This window comes from Corvus cornix, chromosome 2, assembly GCF_000738735.6.
Source record: "Corvus cornix cornix isolate S_Up_H32 chromosome 2, ASM73873v5, whole genome shotgun sequence".
NCBI lineage: Eukaryota > Metazoa > Chordata > Aves > Passeriformes > Corvidae > Corvus > Corvus cornix.
Window position 1 is genome coordinate 112,777,534 of NC_046333.1, and position 19,742 is coordinate 112,797,275.

General features: G+C 37.9%; 1 protein-coding gene across 2 annotated transcripts in view; it reads left to right on the plus strand.

Moving 5' to 3' along the window:
- Nucleotides 1-19,742, plus strand: part of SNTG1 (syntrophin gamma 1) — a 336,705-nt gene that overhangs the window by 214,772 nt on the left and 102,191 nt on the right. For both annotated transcript variants that reach the window (XM_010401190.4, XM_039549083.1), the window contains exons 8-10: nucleotides 12,611-12,713; nucleotides 14,129-14,211; nucleotides 18,919-19,049. In XM_010401190.4, the coding sequence (XP_010399492.1) occupies nucleotides 12,611-12,713; nucleotides 14,129-14,211; nucleotides 18,919-19,049 (317 nt within the window). The remainder of the gene's footprint in view (nucleotides 1-12,610; nucleotides 12,714-14,128; nucleotides 14,212-18,918; nucleotides 19,050-19,742) is intronic.

Below are 19,742 nucleotides of genomic sequence, written 5' to 3' on the forward strand. Positions count from 1 at the left end.
CCCCTACTTAAAAAAAAAAAATTGTTGAAAAAGAAAAACTTCTGTATGAAGCTCTTTTTAGTATAATGTCTTCCAGCAAAAGAAAAATACAAATCCATTCATTAAGAGGGTTTCTAGTGATCTTTATTACAGTTGTAACTGAGAATCATGCAGATAAATGGAAAATTCTGCTTTATTCTGTAAATATCACTGATTATTTTTCATTATGTAACATGGGTAATGTCTTTAGCCTTTTGCTTTAATTTGTATTTTGTATGACTTTTGTACAGGGAGTGGAGAGTCATATGTGCCTAGGTCATTCTTCTAAGGTTTTCCTGGCTAATTGCTGAAAGATGGCTTATGGTTTTGAGAGTTGATATACAATGTTTTTCTTCAATTCAGCTCATGGTTATGTGCTGGATTCTGCCATGTTCTCTTACACTGTTGGATAGATCATGCATTATACATCTATTTTTCCTAGAACAGTCATTGCATTGTTGTGCCATATATGCCATAACACCTGCAGACCACAAGCAAAATATTAATATTCTACATACCAGATACTGGTATTGTTACCTGTTGTATTGGTTTTCACATTTCATTTATTTGTAATTTCATGACTGAAGCTCTGGCTTGTATACAGCACAGAGTTTTTCAGTTTGAGGCAGCTCTTATCACCAGAAAATGTCATTGCCATATAGTCTGTCTGTTTTTTTCCAGGTTGATGGATGGTAATCAAAAGCTGACTTAAATATATATTGGAGAAATCTGTGATGGGATATTTAGTTGGTGTATATTAGACATACCTTAAATAATCTTTTTTTTTTTTTTAGTCCAAGAGAATATGTCTTATTAAATTTCTCTGCTTTCATTTAAAGATGGTTTTATTGATGTCTTACTGTCTGAAACTCCTATTAGAGAATAGCAATGCAAATGATTTGTTGGTAGCCTACAAATAATTAGTAAATTACAGTTCTGGCTTATTCTCAACACTTCATATTATATTGGACTAAAATCCACTAAAAGGATACCATTTTTATGAGTAATAAAGGTTGATCCCACAAGGGTTTGTGAAGATATGATGAGTAGGAAGAATTTCTACATATTATCTATGTATTAAAATATGGCCTGCTTAAAAGAAAGAAAAATATCTTTGAATTTTTATGTCATGCATCCTTGAAGGCAAATGTGCAAAGCCTCTGGAGCCTGCTTAAAACATGTTACAAGTGCTGCAGATGTTGACATTTTTCTGAATATTCTCCTTAACTAATTAAAAGGAAAAAATCCCAAACAACATTCTCAGCACAGACTACCATCATGGTTGCTTTCTGATTATTAAGAAGTCCAAAAACTTTGTATCTTAAATAAGAAATCCTCTGTAGATTGATGGGAAAGCTTATTGTTCATCTGGCTGTACACACCAGTGCACACACGATGCTATTTAAGCTGGTGTAGAAATCAGTAGATGCTGTTACAACACTGGTGTAAAGGCTTCTCCCATTTTTGTAGTTTTGTTTGCTTAAGGGGTTCATGCATTCCTCCCAAAGCAGCTTTGGTCAACATCTGTTTTTGACAATGTCAGTTAAATTAATCCCAAACAAAATCTGGCTCCTATGTAAATTTCTGAGATATACTGATGAGAAGTTTACTGACATATTGTAATTGTAATGAAAGTGTGTTGTATGTGAAGATGAAACTTACGCGTAAACCAAACAAGCTGAAACCACAATTAGGCTTATGGATTTATAATATTTGACTAATGGGGGGGTTGAGTAGGTTGCCTAAATAAAAGTGGGGATTTTATCACTCATAGAGTTGTAATATACAGTTAGAAAACTATCTTAAAGCTTTGTATTGTCAAAAAGTATTCAAGTTTCCTATTTCACATTAAAAAAATGTAAATTACATGCTGTTTAGTTTCAACCACACTGGGAAAAATTCCATTGGTATTTCTGTCATTTTCAGTGTTGTTAAAGGATTTGTCTTGTTCCTCTTAGCCAGTTGCTTTGGAAGCCATTACATATATAATTCAAAAAGATGTGTTCATGAATTAGCTTCGACAGAGAGTAGGTGCCCAGCAGCCAAATACGTAATCACTTTTAAAAAGTGAGACATCTGTGAGCATTTAAAGTAGAGGACTTTGTAAAACTGTAGAACTACTAAGTACATTTACTGTAGCTGAATAATCCTGGAGAAGCAGAGTCATTCATGGAGTAGATAATGTGAAAATAAAACTAGGCCATTCTGAGCTCTGGCATGTACTCACTACAAATAGATATGCTGAAAAAGCTCATAAAGCTTGGAATAAGTTTGTCTTGAAGTCTTCTAGTTCTTTGGGATTTTTTTTTTTTTGGTATTTTCATAGGTATTTTCTTGTCATGAATAGCTGCCTATCACGTAGAGCTGAATGGCTATTAAATACATCTTTGTGTATTTCTTCTATGGACCACAGTCCCACACCAATAAGTAGTCCATAGGTTGAGAATCATTAACAAGACCCATTGTTTGGTATTAAAATGAACATTTGCATTAGAATCAACCGTCTGAAATTCAGCTAGAATGAGTCAAAGAATATACTGGTAGATTGTGGTAAATAATGTTTTATAGTTGGAATCTATTTAAGGAATTGTTGTTTTTCGTATTTCAGAATATAGTATGAAATGTTTCAGTTCAAGGACCCAAAATGTCCCATATGACCTATGAGTCACAGACTCTGGGGTGTGTTCTCAGTTTTGGAAGACATAGCATTTTAAAAATTTCCAATTCCTTGCTTTTCATAGTTTCTGTGTTGGAGTAATGGCCTTCTAATTATTTAATATGAACTCCTATGACCAGTACACACAGCCTTTAGTGAAACAGAATTCAAAATTAGGGTACATGACTTAAGAATGAAAATTAAGAACTTACAGCGATATTTTTCTGTGTGATATTATTGAAACTAAGATTAATGAAAGAAAAACAGGAAAATGCTGAAGACTTTTCCTTTAATATTTTTTTTGCTTGCATTGATATCTTTTGCTGAGGCGCTCCTATATTACTTTTCAAAATATAAACATGGAACTAAGCAATAATTAGTTGCAGCCTACTATTACTCTGACTGAAAGAATAATAGACATTTTAGTGTTGATTGTGGAGCATAAGAAAGGTTAAAGATTTCCAGAAAGCTGCTGTTAGATCTTTTAAACCAACTTGGAAGTACTCCATTCCACAAGTGTTAGACTTAAAAGTTTGAAACCATATTCTTTTTCTCAACTTGATTTTGAATAGATCACTGAAAAATCAGTAGTATCTTTTTATCTTGGAAGTTCATTGAAGAAAGAACTGATAGGAGTCTATGTCCTCTGTTTGATCTGTATTTGGTCTTCTATTGCCTGGTGGATGTTTTTTATTTTGTAGGTTAATTATATTTTCAATTTTTTTTTTTTTAATTAAATTAATCTCTTTCTCCTACCTCCTCATTACACTTATTCATATTGCTTGCATCTGATTATTTTAGTTATTCCTGTGAAGAAAATTCTGTACATGTCTCTCAGTGTTAGCTAATATAAGTGGCCTACTTGGCATGTAGGCCCGAAAGATGATGAAATCTATTTTTAAAGGAAGATCACTTAGTTTTCTACTAATGCTTTTACAGCAGTCTTGAGGTTGCATGTTCTGATACCTCTGTGACTAAAGCCCATGAACCTGTGAAAACAGGCAGAGCAAGGATCAATGAAGGAAGCCTGAGTATAGCTATAAGATGAGTGGTATGATGCTGTACATGTGAGTATGGAAAGGGAGTTTCAGTGGATCAATGCCGTGTATATTCCACAGGGTCCTTTGTGGACACGCTTAGGCGGCACTCTGCCAGCACCTACGTGTGCACCCGATCTCACCCTCTGTAGTGGTTTGGTCCAAAATACTCATTACTGTTTATCTTCTGTGAGATAAGAATTAGGAGAAACACAAAGCAGGCACCAAACTTGAAAGAATATAGTTTATTAACAGACCTAAAAGAGGGGAAAAAAAATTATACCATACCTTCAGAACTCTCCTCCTCCCCCCACCTTCCTCCCTTCTCCCACTGACAATGTAAAAAGACAACCCTTAAGATGTTCAGTCTGTTTACCATGTCCATAATAACCTTGTTCAGTCCATTTATAAAGAGAAGTCTCTTCTTGCTCGTGCTATGAAATCATTATCACAATGAGACAGCCGCCCACTTCCAAATATTGTTCAGTCCATTTAGGAAGAGGAGTCTCTCTGCCTGCGTGTGAGTCCTTTCCCCCGACTTGCAGCTTTTCCCGCAACTGCTTTCGAGGGTCCACTCTTGAAGTTTTTTGGGGTACAATTTTAAGGTTGAGCCGTTCAGAAACAAAAACAGAGGCCCTTCTCCTTCCCTGGGAGCAAAGGGTCTTCCTCATCTTCATCTTTAGGACTATCTCTGGGAGCATCTCTAGGAACTGAGGTTTTCTCCTTTCCCATTTGGAGCAAAAGTCCTCATCGCTTCCATCTCTCCCTGTCCAAACTTCTCATGAAATTACAGCTGCGTCAGCAGTTGAACACTCCACCCCCCATATCTTCATGAAATTACAACAGGATACTCTGATATATCATAGCTTCACAACAGAATTTCAGCTTTAAGCATCTCCTCTTTCTCTTCCCTCAGATTTTCAGCTCTTCACAGCAATAAAAGGGTTAATCTCACCTCGGCCTTGCAGCTGTGTGGCTTATTGAAATCTTGGCTGCAGTGGAGGGGGGGGGGGGGGTCTGAGCCACTCTGGCTGCCCACAGCCTGCTGGGGGGGGGAGATGATCCTGGAGCCATGGCCCAGCCTAGAAACGAGAGAGAGCTTGGGGGGGGGGGGGGGGGGGGCGGAGTTTGTCTATTCTTAAGTGTGTATCACAGAGGTGGTCACAATTTTAAGTGGCTTAAAGAATTGTCCATATTCAAGCTGGCCATGTGGTAGGTTCTGTCAGGTCATAGAGAAAGCTGTAAGAAGAACATCACTTCCGAGACTCAGCCTGCTAACCTATGACACCTTCCCAGGTAGTCGCAAACAGCCACTCACACCCACAGTCTATGCGCGAATCGGAGACAAAGAGGCGAGAGGGGTTCTCTGCATGCAATTCCAAGGCATTTAATGAAACCAACACACTCGAAGGAAGCAGGGACAGAGAACCAAGAACAAAACGTGCGCGTGGTTTTGTCCCAAAGGGTCCCAGGGGTGGGCAAAGCATCAGAAGCCAATGGTCTCAGGGCTAGGGGGCAGAGGCAAGGGTGACTGACATAGCAGGAGCCAGTGGGTGAAGAGATGGGTGGGGGGAGAGAGTCAGTGACCAGTGGAATCTTGGTAAAGGGAGAACTTTCTAGCACAGAGGTTTACGGAGAGACCACTTTCAAAGCAGCATGCGGGGTGTAAAGTGGACTTTGCCACCGCAGCATCTGAGAAACCACCTAATGGTCTAGCTTAAACAAGTGCTGCCACTTGGGATCAAGAGGAATTTTCTTTCTAAGTGGCCAGTCTGATGGGACTTCTCAAAAAGCATCAAACCTTGAATTTCTGTGTATGTTACTTTGAAATGATCTTTTGTATAGTGCCTTAGTAGCTGGAGCGTTCACTAAGCAAGCACTGCTTCAATTCCATTGCTGTGTCATCTTGCAGATCCTTAAACCTCTATCTGCACTTTTCAGAACAATTTCTTAGTGGTGGACACTGGAGGGTGTCTTTGCTGTAAGTTCTTGTGTTACTGCATCCCCCTGCACTTTTGCCAAACAGTGCTGGTAGCAGGATACAAGCAGAAGAGGGGGCAGAATAGAAGGGCACGTCTTCCTGTGTCCTTGGGAAGTGCACTATTCTGCCCTGCAGTTCCTGTCCCCTTTTTTGAGATAGCCCTCAGTTTTAGTGTGCAGCCCTTTGGGTTTGTGTTTAAATATCTAACACAGGTTTTGGAATCAAACAGCAAAAGATTAAAACCTACAACTGTGTAGTAGTGTAAAACTATAGTCTGAAGTATGCTTTAAGTTGTGCAGCCTGAGTAGGAACTACTGTCATAAAATGGTGTTCTAGTTTTCTCTGTATATTGGAAAGAGAAATTTTCTGAAGGAAGAAACCTTTGTTAGCTCTTGATATTATATTTCTTGAATAACTTCAATTGTTGGCAAATACTGTGATAGATATTAGATCATAGGAATTAAAACCTCACTATGCGGTGATGTGTTCTTAATGCTAATACTCTGTGTTAACTATATGGCTTTTACTAATGAAGCAGTTGATTTTAAAAATAAACATAATTCAACATTGTAGCTTTTGACCTCTCTGTGATTGTGTCAAAATGTGTGTTGTGTTATCTGCCGATGGACTTGATGCTTGTTCACTGTGTGACTGTGCATTGGCTACAAAGGTGTCTTCTACCTTTTCTCTTTTTTTCTGTTTTCCCAATTTTTACAATTCATGGTATGAATTGTAAAATGAACCAATGAACTGAATTTTTCTTTAAAGACTGAAGAGTGAAATTTGCTCCAGTTCAAGAGAACATGGATCTTGGGATCTAAATAATTGTTCTGTTTTAAATCCTTACCACTTCATTGGTGGGTAAATTTCACTGGTAATTTGAGAGGGGATTTACAGTCTTATTCAGGAAAGAATACTTACTGAAGTCAGAGGGACTTCGTGCTTCATTGCTTTCCTGAATATATTGAGAGAGACTTCAGCATATGCTCAAATGTTTTCTTGAACTGGGAATTTAAAAGGATTTATAAAATTAAAAGGCAGTATCATTGTAGACATTATAAAAAATAGTCAGATTAGTGTTGTTATTATGTAGAGATTTTATTCAGCAATATCACACATCACCATAAAATTTACTTCTTCAAATAGCCCCCTTACAGTCATTATAATAATTGCATAGAAATATAGTCACTGTCGTTCTCGAAACACTGACTATTTTAATTTCACTATTTCACACAGCTACTGGCTCAGACATGCACAACTGGGTTTTTTGCCTATCTCACTTCTTTCATGAACATCCTAACTTTATATAGGGTCATTTGTGGTAGAAGTAAATTAATTCTTGGTCCCACTGGTAGTAAGGTTATACTTTGCGTAAGAAAGTTTATTGACAATATTTAATGTTTATGTAGTTCTTTCTACATGAACTCATTCTGAACTAAATATATGTATATGATTTTTAAAACACCAGCAGGAATTTAATATATATAGCCATAATGTTGATGAGGAGATGTTAAGATTTTTCAGTGTCATGGCTTCTTCATGTTACAGGGATGACTTCGTTAGACACTGTGCACCAACAAATCAATAGCTGCTATTACTCACTAGCTGAAATTAAAAACTACTAAATCAAGTAGTAACAGCAGTACTAAATAGCTTTTCATTATTAAATCCATGCAACTTCTATATCAACATTTTAAGTGTTACCATTATTCATTTTTAACTAGAAAAATTAAAACTTGATATAGTTAGGTAAATTCCTAGGCCTAAAATGTAAGGCTTCATAGAATATCTCAAAAATATTAAAAATCAAGAGTTCTATAGAAAGAAAACCCATGCATCTTAAATAGTCAACATAGCCTCTGGAAATAAGTCAGATCATTACCTTTCAATGATACAAACAATAAGCAAATCCTTTTTAATAGTGTCTGGTCATGCGTTTTCTGCAATTTGGGATGCATTGCTTTAGAAATTGCCATATCTCTTCTGACGGGGGTGCATGGCATACAGTGTATGCATGGCATACAGTGGGAATATATAACCTAGTTAAAAATTGGAAATTAGGTCTACTACTGAGTTTAATTTTTGTCATGCAAGTGTTCCCTGGATTTAGCACTGGGAATTTTTCTCACCTTCACCCAACTCCTCATATATGATAAAAACCATCTTAGGAAGTTGTTGCATTATTGTTTTGAAATTTTTGAAAAATATTTTTATATTTAATCAAAATTAGTATTCCCTCAAAAATAAGTTTCTTGATCACTTTGTAGAGGTTGGGTCCACTTACGTCTTTTCACATACTAGGGAAAATCATAGAATCTTAGAATATGCTGAGTTGGAAGGGACCCATAAAAAATATCAAGTCCAACTCCTGGCCCTGTGCAAGACACCCCAAGAGTCACACCATGTGCCTCAGGGTGTTGTTCAAACCATTCTTGAACTCTGTCAGTTATAGTGCCGTGACCACTTCCCTGGGGAAAGTGTTCCATCCAGTCTTCAACCACATTGGAATATTTTATAAGTGATGGGATCATTATGGAAATCAGTAATCAACTGGCATTTGTATGTAATAACCCTAGTAAAATTTCTTTTTGGAAGGTCCAGGCAGTAAGAAGGTGGGATTGATAATTAGTACTTTTTTCAGTGACCTGATGTTACTTAATCAGTTGAAAAACCGTGATACCACTTTAGTGCCACTATTCAACATTCAATGAATCAAGTTCTCTCCAGTTCTCTCTTTTTGGCATTTTAATACACCTTTGTTGCTGCCTGTTCTGAGCTCCCCTCCCCCTCCCAAAGACACCTGCTCCTGCCCATGTGCTCCGAGCTCCTTTGTTCTAATTGTGGGCAAAACCAAATGTAACTCAGACTCTTCAGCAGTGTCTGATTGGCCGGTCACCCTGGGTCCGCCCCCAGTCCTCCCCTTTCCCCTTCTCCGAATAAAAGATGGTTGAGGGGAGGCTCCACCTCTCTCTCAGCTCAGCGACTTTCCTGTGAATATCTCTGGTCATCTGTCTCATTTGAAGGCTTCTAACTGCAGGGAATTGAGCGAGCAGGGAGCTATATTTCTCCCTCTTTGCTTCTGCTGATGGTATTTGCTCTGCAGCTGATTCAGGTACCGATTTTAGAGCTACTAAAGTGCTAGATAGCCCGTGCTACCTCTCAAGGCTGCTCGAGGCTTTCTAAGGCATTGAAATACAAGCGCTAGCCGGTATAAAGCTGAAAAGATACCTTCCACACACCTTGACCCGCAGTAGGGAGGGGTGGGGGAGAGAAGAATTCTGAAAGTTTTTCAAATAATTTCAAATTCTTAAGAGAGCTTCATTGTTTGCAAGAACTAGTCCTTAGCTTTTTAATCTTGAGTCATTTTTACCATGCATACAACACATCATGGTTCTGGGAAAAAAATCCAAAGTTACTTCCTCTGATCAACCTAGCTCTAAGTTTTCCTTGTAAATCAGAAACTGCTGTAACTGAAAAAATGCATATTTAGTTTATATTTACATATTCCCTCTTGTGTTTGAAAGTAACCTTGAAATATTTCTAGAATTATTGCTGCCAGAAATAGTCAAAACTTTTTTTGTCAATGATAGTGCCTGATGGGCAAGTTATTGGCAATATGTATACAATAAATGTAAGGGAGTTTTCTTCCAAGTAAGCAAACAGGATTGCTGTTCATATATCTATCCATTTCTTTATCTACAAATTATATCATGATTGACAACTGACTTGTTCAATGTGTTAATGAATTGACTTCAGTGGTAAAAGTCATTACTGCTTAGTTGGTGTAATATACTACCAATAATGTCCATATTATGTCCATAATGTCCACATAATGTCCACTTGTGCAGATAAATTCATTTTTTGTGAATGTGCATGAGACAAGCAAGACATCTTCATTCACACTGTCCTCATATTAGCTCTATAAAGTTTTGAGCTAAACATTTGTTTGGCAATGAGGAAGAGGGAAGATATATTAATATGCCAGTATCTCTAACTGTTGGTAGAATTTCACTCATATTTGTAAAACTGTAGAAATTCTAACTGTATTTAGAAATTCTAACTGTTCTGACTCTTACAGACAAACTGTTTGACTCCCTGTGTTTCAAGTGTTGAGTTTCATTTCATAAACATATCTCCCTGTAACAATTGTCACATTACTTTTGGCTATTACCTTTTTTTGTAAAAATTATCAATTTTCCATTCGTGAACATGAGCTGTTCTTGTGTACTACTAAAATCATTTGTCAGTAGGAGTAGATTTCCCATTGTACCTCCTCTTTCTGTGTGGAAGAATGGCAGTATGACATGCTGTACATGGTGAATGAGGACAAAAGGTAAATGAATCTTGCAAGGCATACTTCCTTTTAAACAGTTCAATAATTGTTCATTTGTTATGTAAAGTGAGGACAAAGAATGTAAAATAGCAGTAAAACTTTCAACTGAAAGCTAGAAAAAGACAATAAAGTGATTAAAATTCCCATTTTCTTCACCTAACCTTATTTCCCAGAATGGCTTTCTTAATGACTAGAAAGTAAGCAAAATGGGATCGATAACTCATCTGCTCTTTGTTGTAATCATTACCTAGTACTTTTCTCTTTTAATCTTTCATCTCTCTTTAGTCTTTATTATGCATGTCAAAATCTAGTCACTTTCTGGACAATATGCTTCTTACACTCCAAAATACACTTCACTGGTATAAATATTGCTGATTTCAACTGAAATGTGTTCCAGCTTAAAGTTTTCATCCTATGAGAAGAGGTTTGAGGAAGAGAGAGGTTTGAGAAAAAGGTCACAGTAGACTACTTACAGCATCTTACAGGTTTAACGGAGCAATATATTAACAAGTGAAAGCAATGTAGACTCTTGGAAGAATGATTCAGGGCAGTTTACTCTCTCAGCTTCTCTCACAAATGGTATCCACTTATTCTTATCTTAAAAGGGGACTTTATAAGTTAAAGTTGGTAACTTCTCCACTTATTTATTCTCTGTTCCTGAGTAAAAAGAAATAATTTTTTCTAAAAGCAGAGAGCAGCTGTATTTTCCTGCACTTCCTGCACTGTGGATTCATCTATCCACATCTGTTGAAACAATAGGGAATACATACCTGTAGGTTTCTGCTTTGGCTCTGACTATTCTGAACTGTGTGACTTCTACATAAGAGAGGAAAAGGGTGAATTTTCTATGGAGGATGAGGATGCAGGACAGTTTCTCTGGCTGAATTCAGGACAGAATTCTTGCATATCATTGCAAGTCATCTTTCTATGAAAAAATTGCTGCTTAAAAATTTTAAAATATGAAATATATCAGGAACTGCCCATCAAAGAGACTCATCTTTTCAACCTAAATGATTCTATGATTCTGTGTTACAGATGAAGTTTTTGGCATGCAGTATAAGTTAATTAAATTTGTTGTGATGTTTCTGTGTTTATTTGCACACATACAAATAAATACATACTATACTGAAAAGTGTGCATTGACAACCCCTGTGCTATTTTAAACATTAAAGACCCTAAAATTTCAGTTACTGAATCAAATATTCTGTCATCATATTGTTAGTCCTCTGTAGCAACCAGCATGAAGTAGGAACTATTGTGTTTCAAGGCAAAGTTGACATTTTTTCCTGAAGAATTGCTTTAAGTTAACAGCATAATGCTGTGATTCAGTGTGAAAGCATCCCAATATATAGTTATACACATGCATGTAACTAAATCTGTTGAGTAGGTTATTGACAGACATAATTAAAGAATAGCAATGCTTCATAAATTATTTACAAGGCTTTCTCTCAAGCAGCAGCATGACAGAAGGGTTACCTGTGTATTATCCAGCTGCACAGCAGAAAAGGGAACAGATATGTGCTAGTATAAAATGTTTGCCTAATGTCTCACTGTGTAGCAGCTCTCTGAATGTGGCTCCCTGTGAGTGGGGTCTTTGCACAGTATGAACTCAGAGAGAGGCATGGTGCAATCTTCTGTCATTGTAAGCCCAAACTAAATCAGCCCTTGAAGAGTTTTGAAGTTATAAAGCCAGAACAGGAAATGGTTATTCTCTGAAAAGACCTGATTCTTGCCTCTCATGTTATAAGCTGATTCAAACATTTCTCCTCCTCTATTTAATACACCATTTTGCTTAGTTGCTTTTACGCCTCCTTTCTGCCGCTCCAGGGGGTGCCTGGAGTTCCCTCACTCTGCTGTATGTTTGGGGTGTCTACAGCTGTACCACAAAAAAGCTAAAGATGAACAAAAGCCGAAGGGGTAACTATGGGAGAGTACAGGAAGGCTAAAAGTATTCACAGCTGGATAGGTGCTTTGCACATTCTATGTCCAAAATGCAAGCTGCCCTTTGGCAAAACCTCATCTTGTGCTTATCTAAGATTTAAGGCTTAAAATAGGTTCTTTTCCTCTGTGTCTGTGATGAAGATTAGGTCTCTCATCCATGCTGGAGCGCTTCAGCTAAATTTAACTCTGGCTGTTGGAAAGACTTGCTCGTAGGATCATGGCACAGATGTGGAAACTACTGCTGTTGTTTTGATTGAGGATTTATAAGACAACTTTGCATAAAGAAAATATATATTTATTTTTTTAAATACATACATGCTGGGGGGGATGATTCCAGATCTGAAAGAAGGAGTTACATAGCTGAATAATTTCAAGGAACAAGTTCTCCAACAGCACAGATCAAAGTCAGTACTAATAGAGGAGGCCAATGCCCCCACCCCCTTAACTGTATGTGTGGCTAGAAACACAACAGACAAGCAGATAGCAAGCTTTACATCTTGGTTTCTTCTCAAACAAATGTAATTGCAGTAAATGGCTAAGCAGTTGTATTCTGGTATGTGGAAGCTCTGTGGTGTTGCTTATATTTGTTAATGGGTTTTGGTCATAAATTTATTTCAAGGTGTCTGTCTGTATTTCTTTTCCAGGTACAGGTCCTTCGCAACGCAGGGGAAGAAGTGACCCTAACTGTGTCCTTTCTGAAAAGAGCACCTGCTTTTCTCAAACTGCCACTGAATGAAGATTGTGCATGTAAGCCTTTATTACTTGGCCAAAAGAACCCTCAATTCGATACCCATGAACACTTGCAGGTTCTGAAACTATGTGCATTGAGGGTGATTGACAGCAGTTTTACAATCAGCATTACTGCCTGAATATGAGTTTCTCCTATTGCCATGGCTTTTGTTAACATTGACCTCAAGAGACAAATTGCTGTCTTTGGTTGAAAAACAGATAACCAGGCATTTGGCTGGTGTGAATCAGTAAAGTTGCAGGTAAAACAGTAGAATTACATTAATTTGCAATAGCTCACATCCTGCTGCAGAGTATTTAAAATCAGTTTTTCAGGCAGCATTGAATAGTATTTTAGTCTCAGGGAGTTTTTTCTTGTAAATGTGAAACTTAGACTGTGTGTGTATATTTAGAGGACTTAACTTTGCTGTTTAAAATTCAGAGGCTTTGGTGGAGATGTCTGTCTACCTAAGAATAAATTACTCTGGAATGATAAGTATTTTGTTTTAGTCCAAACTGAGTTTTAGTCAACTAGCCCCATGAGAGTCATATGGAGACAGCTGTCTTCCTTTAATTATATTAAATTGTAAGTGTGGATGCATAATTAGAGACAATTGCAGCATATCTAAGCATATTTATATATCAGCCTTTGCCTTTTGCCACCTCTGCTTTACTTCTGCTTTTTGCTCTCTAAGAGAGTGAAATAAATTGCTCAAATTTTAAGCAACAGAACAATAAATATTTAATTTCAATACTTCTAGCCTTTCATTTTAAGTTAGCAGGAATTAAATAAACTAAAAAATGAAAAAGCATTTTATACAAACATTTGATGGAAGACTGTCTTTTTCTTTTGTCTATGTATTAAACTTAAGTGCAACAAGAAAAAAATTGGAACACTGTATTCTTAAATAAAAATGTGTCCCAGTATCTTTTTCCCTTTTATGATAGGCTGTGGGACCACAGAGTAGCCTGAGTAATGCACAGCAATATGCATTTGCATGGATCCTATCATGTCACTTTTGAGGTGTAGCACTGTAATTTCCTAAACCATTACAAGAACATTTAGAATTGTAAACTCCACTGAGAGTAACAAAAGGGTTATCTGACAAGTTCCTTCAAGCAAAAACCAAGAGAGAAGGTACACACTTCCCTTTTATTGTAAAATTTGAAAAACACTTCGTGGGATTTTTTCTTAACAGGCAGACATTAACTTTTTTTAAACAAAGCCTCAGAGAAGGTTTTCTTGAGCTCCCATTTAGCTTACAAAGGCATTCCACTCAAGCCAGAAGACAGATACTGAATGGAGAAAGTAAATGAATGTTATATATGATTGAAGTTATTTGGGGGTGAGGAGAATGCATACATACATATACAAATTTGAATTACATCATCATAGATTAACAAAGAATTTTTTTGTGAATTTGTATTTGTATTAGGTGCCCCCAGTGACCAAAGCAGTGGCACATCCTCTCCCCTCTGTGACAGTGGTTTACATCTCAACTACCACCCCAACAACACGGTAAGAGCTTGAATCTCCTTGATGGAAGAATAATTACGCTATAATAGCTAAGTGGAAGTACTAATAGAAGACAGCAGCAGGGGAGGAGCTCTAGTTAACACTGGAGACAGACAGTTCTGTAGAGGGAAAAAAGGGCAGCCAGAAATTATAGCTGGAAGTTAAACTGTGACAAATTATTACAGCTGAGATTGTGCCTTGATATGTATGATTACTGTTTACTTTAGCAGTAGGGATTTCGCAAAAATTTTTTTCTTCTACGTTATTTTCTCTGCATAGGAATTTAAATTCTTAAGTGAAAATATATCTATTTATAAAAAAGGAAGAAAAATTTGTAAGAATATTTTTCCATGACTTATGTTTTATGCATTATCTAAAACTTTTGTCAAAAGATGTTTAGGTGCATGTTTTTGCCTATTTTTACTTCTAGTAATTTGTACACTTAAAATTTTACTTGAAGTGGGATAGCATTATGGAGCAGAGTGTCTCTGGGATAAAATGCTACAGATATCTGATCAGATATTTACTAAAAGATGCCTTTGAAGTGCAACAAGTGACTTTAAAATATTTTCTTAGCCAGAAAATGCAAAATTTCCTTTATTTTATGTAGTTCTAAAAGCTGTTTTGCAGAATATTTGGCTATGTGATAGATGAAGATATAAAAAAAGCATGGAATAAGTAAACCAGTATAGATCATAATTATTTAAAAAATATTAAAAAAACTGAAATGTAAGCCTTGTTGAGGAACCATTTTTAATTTCCACCTTGTTTTATTGTATTTTCATATTTTACTACTAAAAGTTTTAAATAGTAGCCCAGAGATTTAAATATTGATAGCACAGATTTAAACCTTATTATAATCTGGAAAACCTTGAGGAATTCTACAAGTTTTAGGAGCTGGAATTTATAAATAGGTAACACCAATAAAATTTATATAAAATAACAATAAAAATATATGTAACTAGTGCAGCAATAACAAAAGCAGTCGTGTCTCAGCAGTCTATATAGGTATGCATGTATGTAAGAAGACGATGGCAGTAGATCCTAAACTGATTTATTCTGCTAGCCAGTACAATTCTAACTTTGTTTTCATGACAAAAAACTTGCTTCCAATTGTGAATTCTTTTTCTGTAGGTGTCAAAGCATATCTAGATTAGCTATAATTTCTATTTGAGCTGATAATAATTTACTGAAACCAAATATTTTTCTTTCTGTTTAAGTAATATAACCTGATATCACGAGTCTATAATTCACCCTAAATTAAATTCTTCTAATAGGGTCCAAGATGTGGTTTTATGTCAGATGTCCCCTTGTCATGGGAACAGGGTTCTCTGTAAAACCAAAGACATCTGTATGAATTCCTAAATTATGTACAACTCTTACCCCACAGTTCTTTCTTTTTCTCAGAATATTTTCTAGAAGAAATTGTGACAGCTAGATAAACACATGATCAGTGAGCAACTGGCTCATGCATTGGACGCAAAGTCTTAGAGTGAACAGAGCGACATTAGGCTGGTGACTTGTTGCTAGTGGGGTTCTGCAGGGCCATATCTTAGGCCCAGGGCTCAGCAACATTGTGATCAATGACTTGGGTTCAGGACTCAAAGGGATACAAACCAAGTTTGCAGATGATATGAAATTGGGAGGAACTGTTGACTGCTTTGAAGGCGGAGAGGCCCTGCAGAGAGACTTTGACAACTTTAGTGGGCTGGGCACCCACCAACCGTATGAAGGGCAACCATAACAAGGGCAAGAGCTGGATTCTGCACCTGCGAAGGGGAAACTCTGGATGTACAGACTGGAGAACAGGAGGCTAGAAAGCAGTGTTGTGGAAAGGGACCTGGGGGTCCTGGTCAATGGCACATTGATTATGGCAGCCAGGAGGGCCAACTGTGTCCTGGGGTGTATCAAGCACAGCATTGCCAGCCAGGCAAGGGAGGGAATTCTCCTGCTCTACTCTTCTCTGCTCTTCTCTGCTCTGCTCTGCTCTGGGTGGCCTCACCTCGAGTGCTGGGGGCAGTTTTGGGCATCTCAGTATAAGAAGGATCTAAAGCTCTTAGAGGGCGTCCAAAGGAGGTGAACAAAGATGGTGAAGGGTCTGGAGGCCTTATGAGGAGTGGTTGAGGGCACTTGGTCTGTTCAGCCTGGAGAAGAGGAGACTGAAGGGAGACCTCATCGGAGTCTACAACTTCCTCGTGAGAGGAAGAGGGACTGATCTCTCAGATACTGATCTCTCCTCTGTGGTGACCAGTGACAGTCACCAAGGAAATGGCCTGAAGTTGTGTCAAGGGAGGTTTAGGTTGGATATCAGAAAAAGGTTCTTCGCTCCGAGGGTGGTTGAGCACTGGAACAGGCTCCCCAAGAAAGTGATCACAGCACCAAGGCTGACAGAGCTCAAGAAGAGTCTGAACAATGCTTTCAGGCACATTGTGGGATTGCTGGGGATGTCAAGGGCAGGGCCTTGACATCCATGATCCTTGTGGGTCCCTTCCAGCTTAGAAATTCTATGATTCTGTGACTTACAGCCATAGTCTTGTTTCTTAATTTATAATCTTTTTGATTTACGTGAAGGAGAATTTTGACTCAGAACTTGGGGTAGACAAGACTGTTTTTGGTCTTTTGTCAACAGTTCAAAGAGTTATGCAGGCAGGCTAAAGGTAGCATTAACATTTTTGTTGCAATAATATCTAGGCCTGCGGTTTGTATCTGAATTTTTATTGCATTTCATTTTTCCCCCAAGTTTAATCTCAGGTGAAGAAAGGTCCCCAAAAGCAGACAGAAAACATTAAAAATTCAAGGTGTTCAAAACAACATCCTAGCATAGTCTTCCTAGCCAATAATTTATTTATTTTCATTTTTATTGAATCAATGGAATGTTTCACAGGAAATTCAATGTTTTAAAAAAGTGAACTACCTGCAAAAAGCCTATTGCTCAGCTAATATGATATCTATATTGATATTTTGTTTCATATACATAAAAGATATATGAACATATATGTAAAAGTAAAGTTCAAATTGGTAAAGCTTTATAATTCCATAGATCTTACACAAAATTCACACTCTAGAGAAATAGGTGTACTTAATTTTTGCAATAGTTATCTTATAGAAGATATCAGTAAGAAAAAATATGAAGTTTGAGACTAAAAAGAATGTAAATCAACAAGTATAATTTTACTGATATATTGATATACTGTCACTTGTTACTTGGGAGAAGAGGCTGGCCCCCGTCTGGCTACAGCCTCCTTTCAGGTGGTTGTGGAGAGCCTTCCTTTCTCCAGGCTAACCAACTGCAGCTCCCTCAGCTGCTCCTCACAGGGCTTGTAATCCAGACCCTTCCCTGGCTCTGTTGCCCTTTTCTGGACATGTCCCAGCATGTCAGTGTCCTTGGAGTGAGGGGCCCAAAACTGAACACAGCACACGAGGTGAGGCCTCATCAGTGCCAAATACAGGGGGACAATCACTGCTCTGGTCCTGCTGGCCACACTATTTCTGGTGCAGGCCAGGATGCCATTGGCTTTCTTGGCCACCTGGACACACGCTGGCTCATGTTCAGTCACAGTTGACCAGCACCCCCAAGTTCTTTCTCATTGGGCAGCTTTCCAGCCACTCTTGCCACAGCCTTTCCCTCATCCACTAGAACAGTCACCTGGTCATAAATGGAGATCAGGCTGGTCAAGCAGGACCTGCCTTACATACAGCTGTGCTGGTTGGGCCTGATTCCCTGGTTGTCCTGTGCATGGTGTGGGATGGCATCCAAGATGATGAATGCCATCTGATAGGCTGATAGGCCTGTGTTCCCCAGATACGCCTTATGGTCATTCTTGTAGATGGACATCATATTTGCCAGCTTCCAGTCAACTGAGACCTCTCTGGTCAGCCAGGACTGCTGGTAAATGATGGAAAGTGACTTGCTGAGCACATGTGCCAGCTCCCTCACTACCCTTCCGTGGATCCCATCTGGCCACATGTCTAACTGCTGCAGATCACTGACCATTTCCCTTTGGATTATGGGGGCTTCACTCTGTTCCCTATCCCTGTCTCCCAGCTCAGAGGTTTGCTACCAGGTGAATAACTGGTCTTACTATTAAAGACTATGATGAAGAAAACATTAAATACCTCAGCCTTTTCCTCATTCTTTGTCACTATGAGAAGGCACTTTGAAGAATCATGCTCTTTCAGAAAAATAACATCATTGTCAGCACTATTTTATAAAGTATTTTATAAAGGAAGAAAGAGGTATATTTAACTTTTTATAAGCATTTCTCATGCAAATCTATATTCTTTTAAAATACTGGTCAAATTAGACTGTAGATAATTAAATACTCATTCTTTCTAGATATGATCATAAACATAATAAAGTTCAGTTTTCATATAAGCAGTGTCTTCTCTAAGTAGGTCAAATTAAAATGTTCATCACAAGAGTGTAGTTTTGACAATTTTGACAATTTTCATCACATATTAAATCCCATTTCTAATTACCAGGGTTTGAGGTGATATTGTTAGAAAAGATATCAACAACTGAATTATGGTTGTATGGTAAATAATTTAGAGATTCTATTCAGAATCTTTCCAGTGCTCACTAAAACTGATGACAAGTGATTTGGGTAAAGTGGAAATATAAAGTCTCTGAAGTCTATCTCTTTCTTTCCAAATCTGCTGAGTACTTACAATGAAGTTCAAAACTGAGAAGGATCTTTTAATGTTTTTCAGGATACATTATCATGTTCCTCATGGCCAGCATCCCCAGGACTTAGGTGGGAGAAAAGGTGGTGTGATCTTCGATTAATACCACTTCTTCATTCACGATTTTCCCAGTACCTTCCAGGATCAGATTTGTGCAGGTAAAGAGGTTTGAAGGTTGAAACTTGACTTCTTGGTTGACAAATGCATGCCCTAGGAAGTTGCCTTGTTGGAGAAATTGCATTATTATTTCCACTGCAGCTGCCAGAGACATGAAACATAGGAGCTTTCATAAAGGTCTGTCTAGGTCCACCTTGGCTCATGTTCTGCTCTGACATCAGCTGGGAACAGGTATGTGGGGAGATGATGGGTGATCTTCCTACTTGCATCTAGTGCTCAGCACCTTTTGCAGTTTGAGATGAAACATATGTCATCATATTTAATAGCTGCTAATGCTCCTGTCTTCTTTCTAAGTTACTTGTTTTTATGTCTTTTTTATGCAATGCATTATGGCATTGAACTCTGCAATGTGATTATGTTTTTAAAATGTATTTCCTTCTGTTTGTGTTAAATACTTCATCTGATAACTACATTGGGTGAAATAATCTTGTTTGGGAGAAGCAAGGGCTGGCTGCCCCATGGGGAAGATAAGCCAAGAGAGAGGGTAGGAGTGAGGCTGGACAAGGTGTTGTCCACGCAGACAAAGATCCTATCCTGCTGCTCCCCTTGGAGCAGGCTTAGGGAAGGCTTAGGGACAGTCTTCAGAAGAGTCCATCATGGTCAGGTGGAGCTCAGTTTAGGATGGGAAATCAGCCTGCAGGTCCAAATCAGTGGGAGACATGTCCAGGCACAGG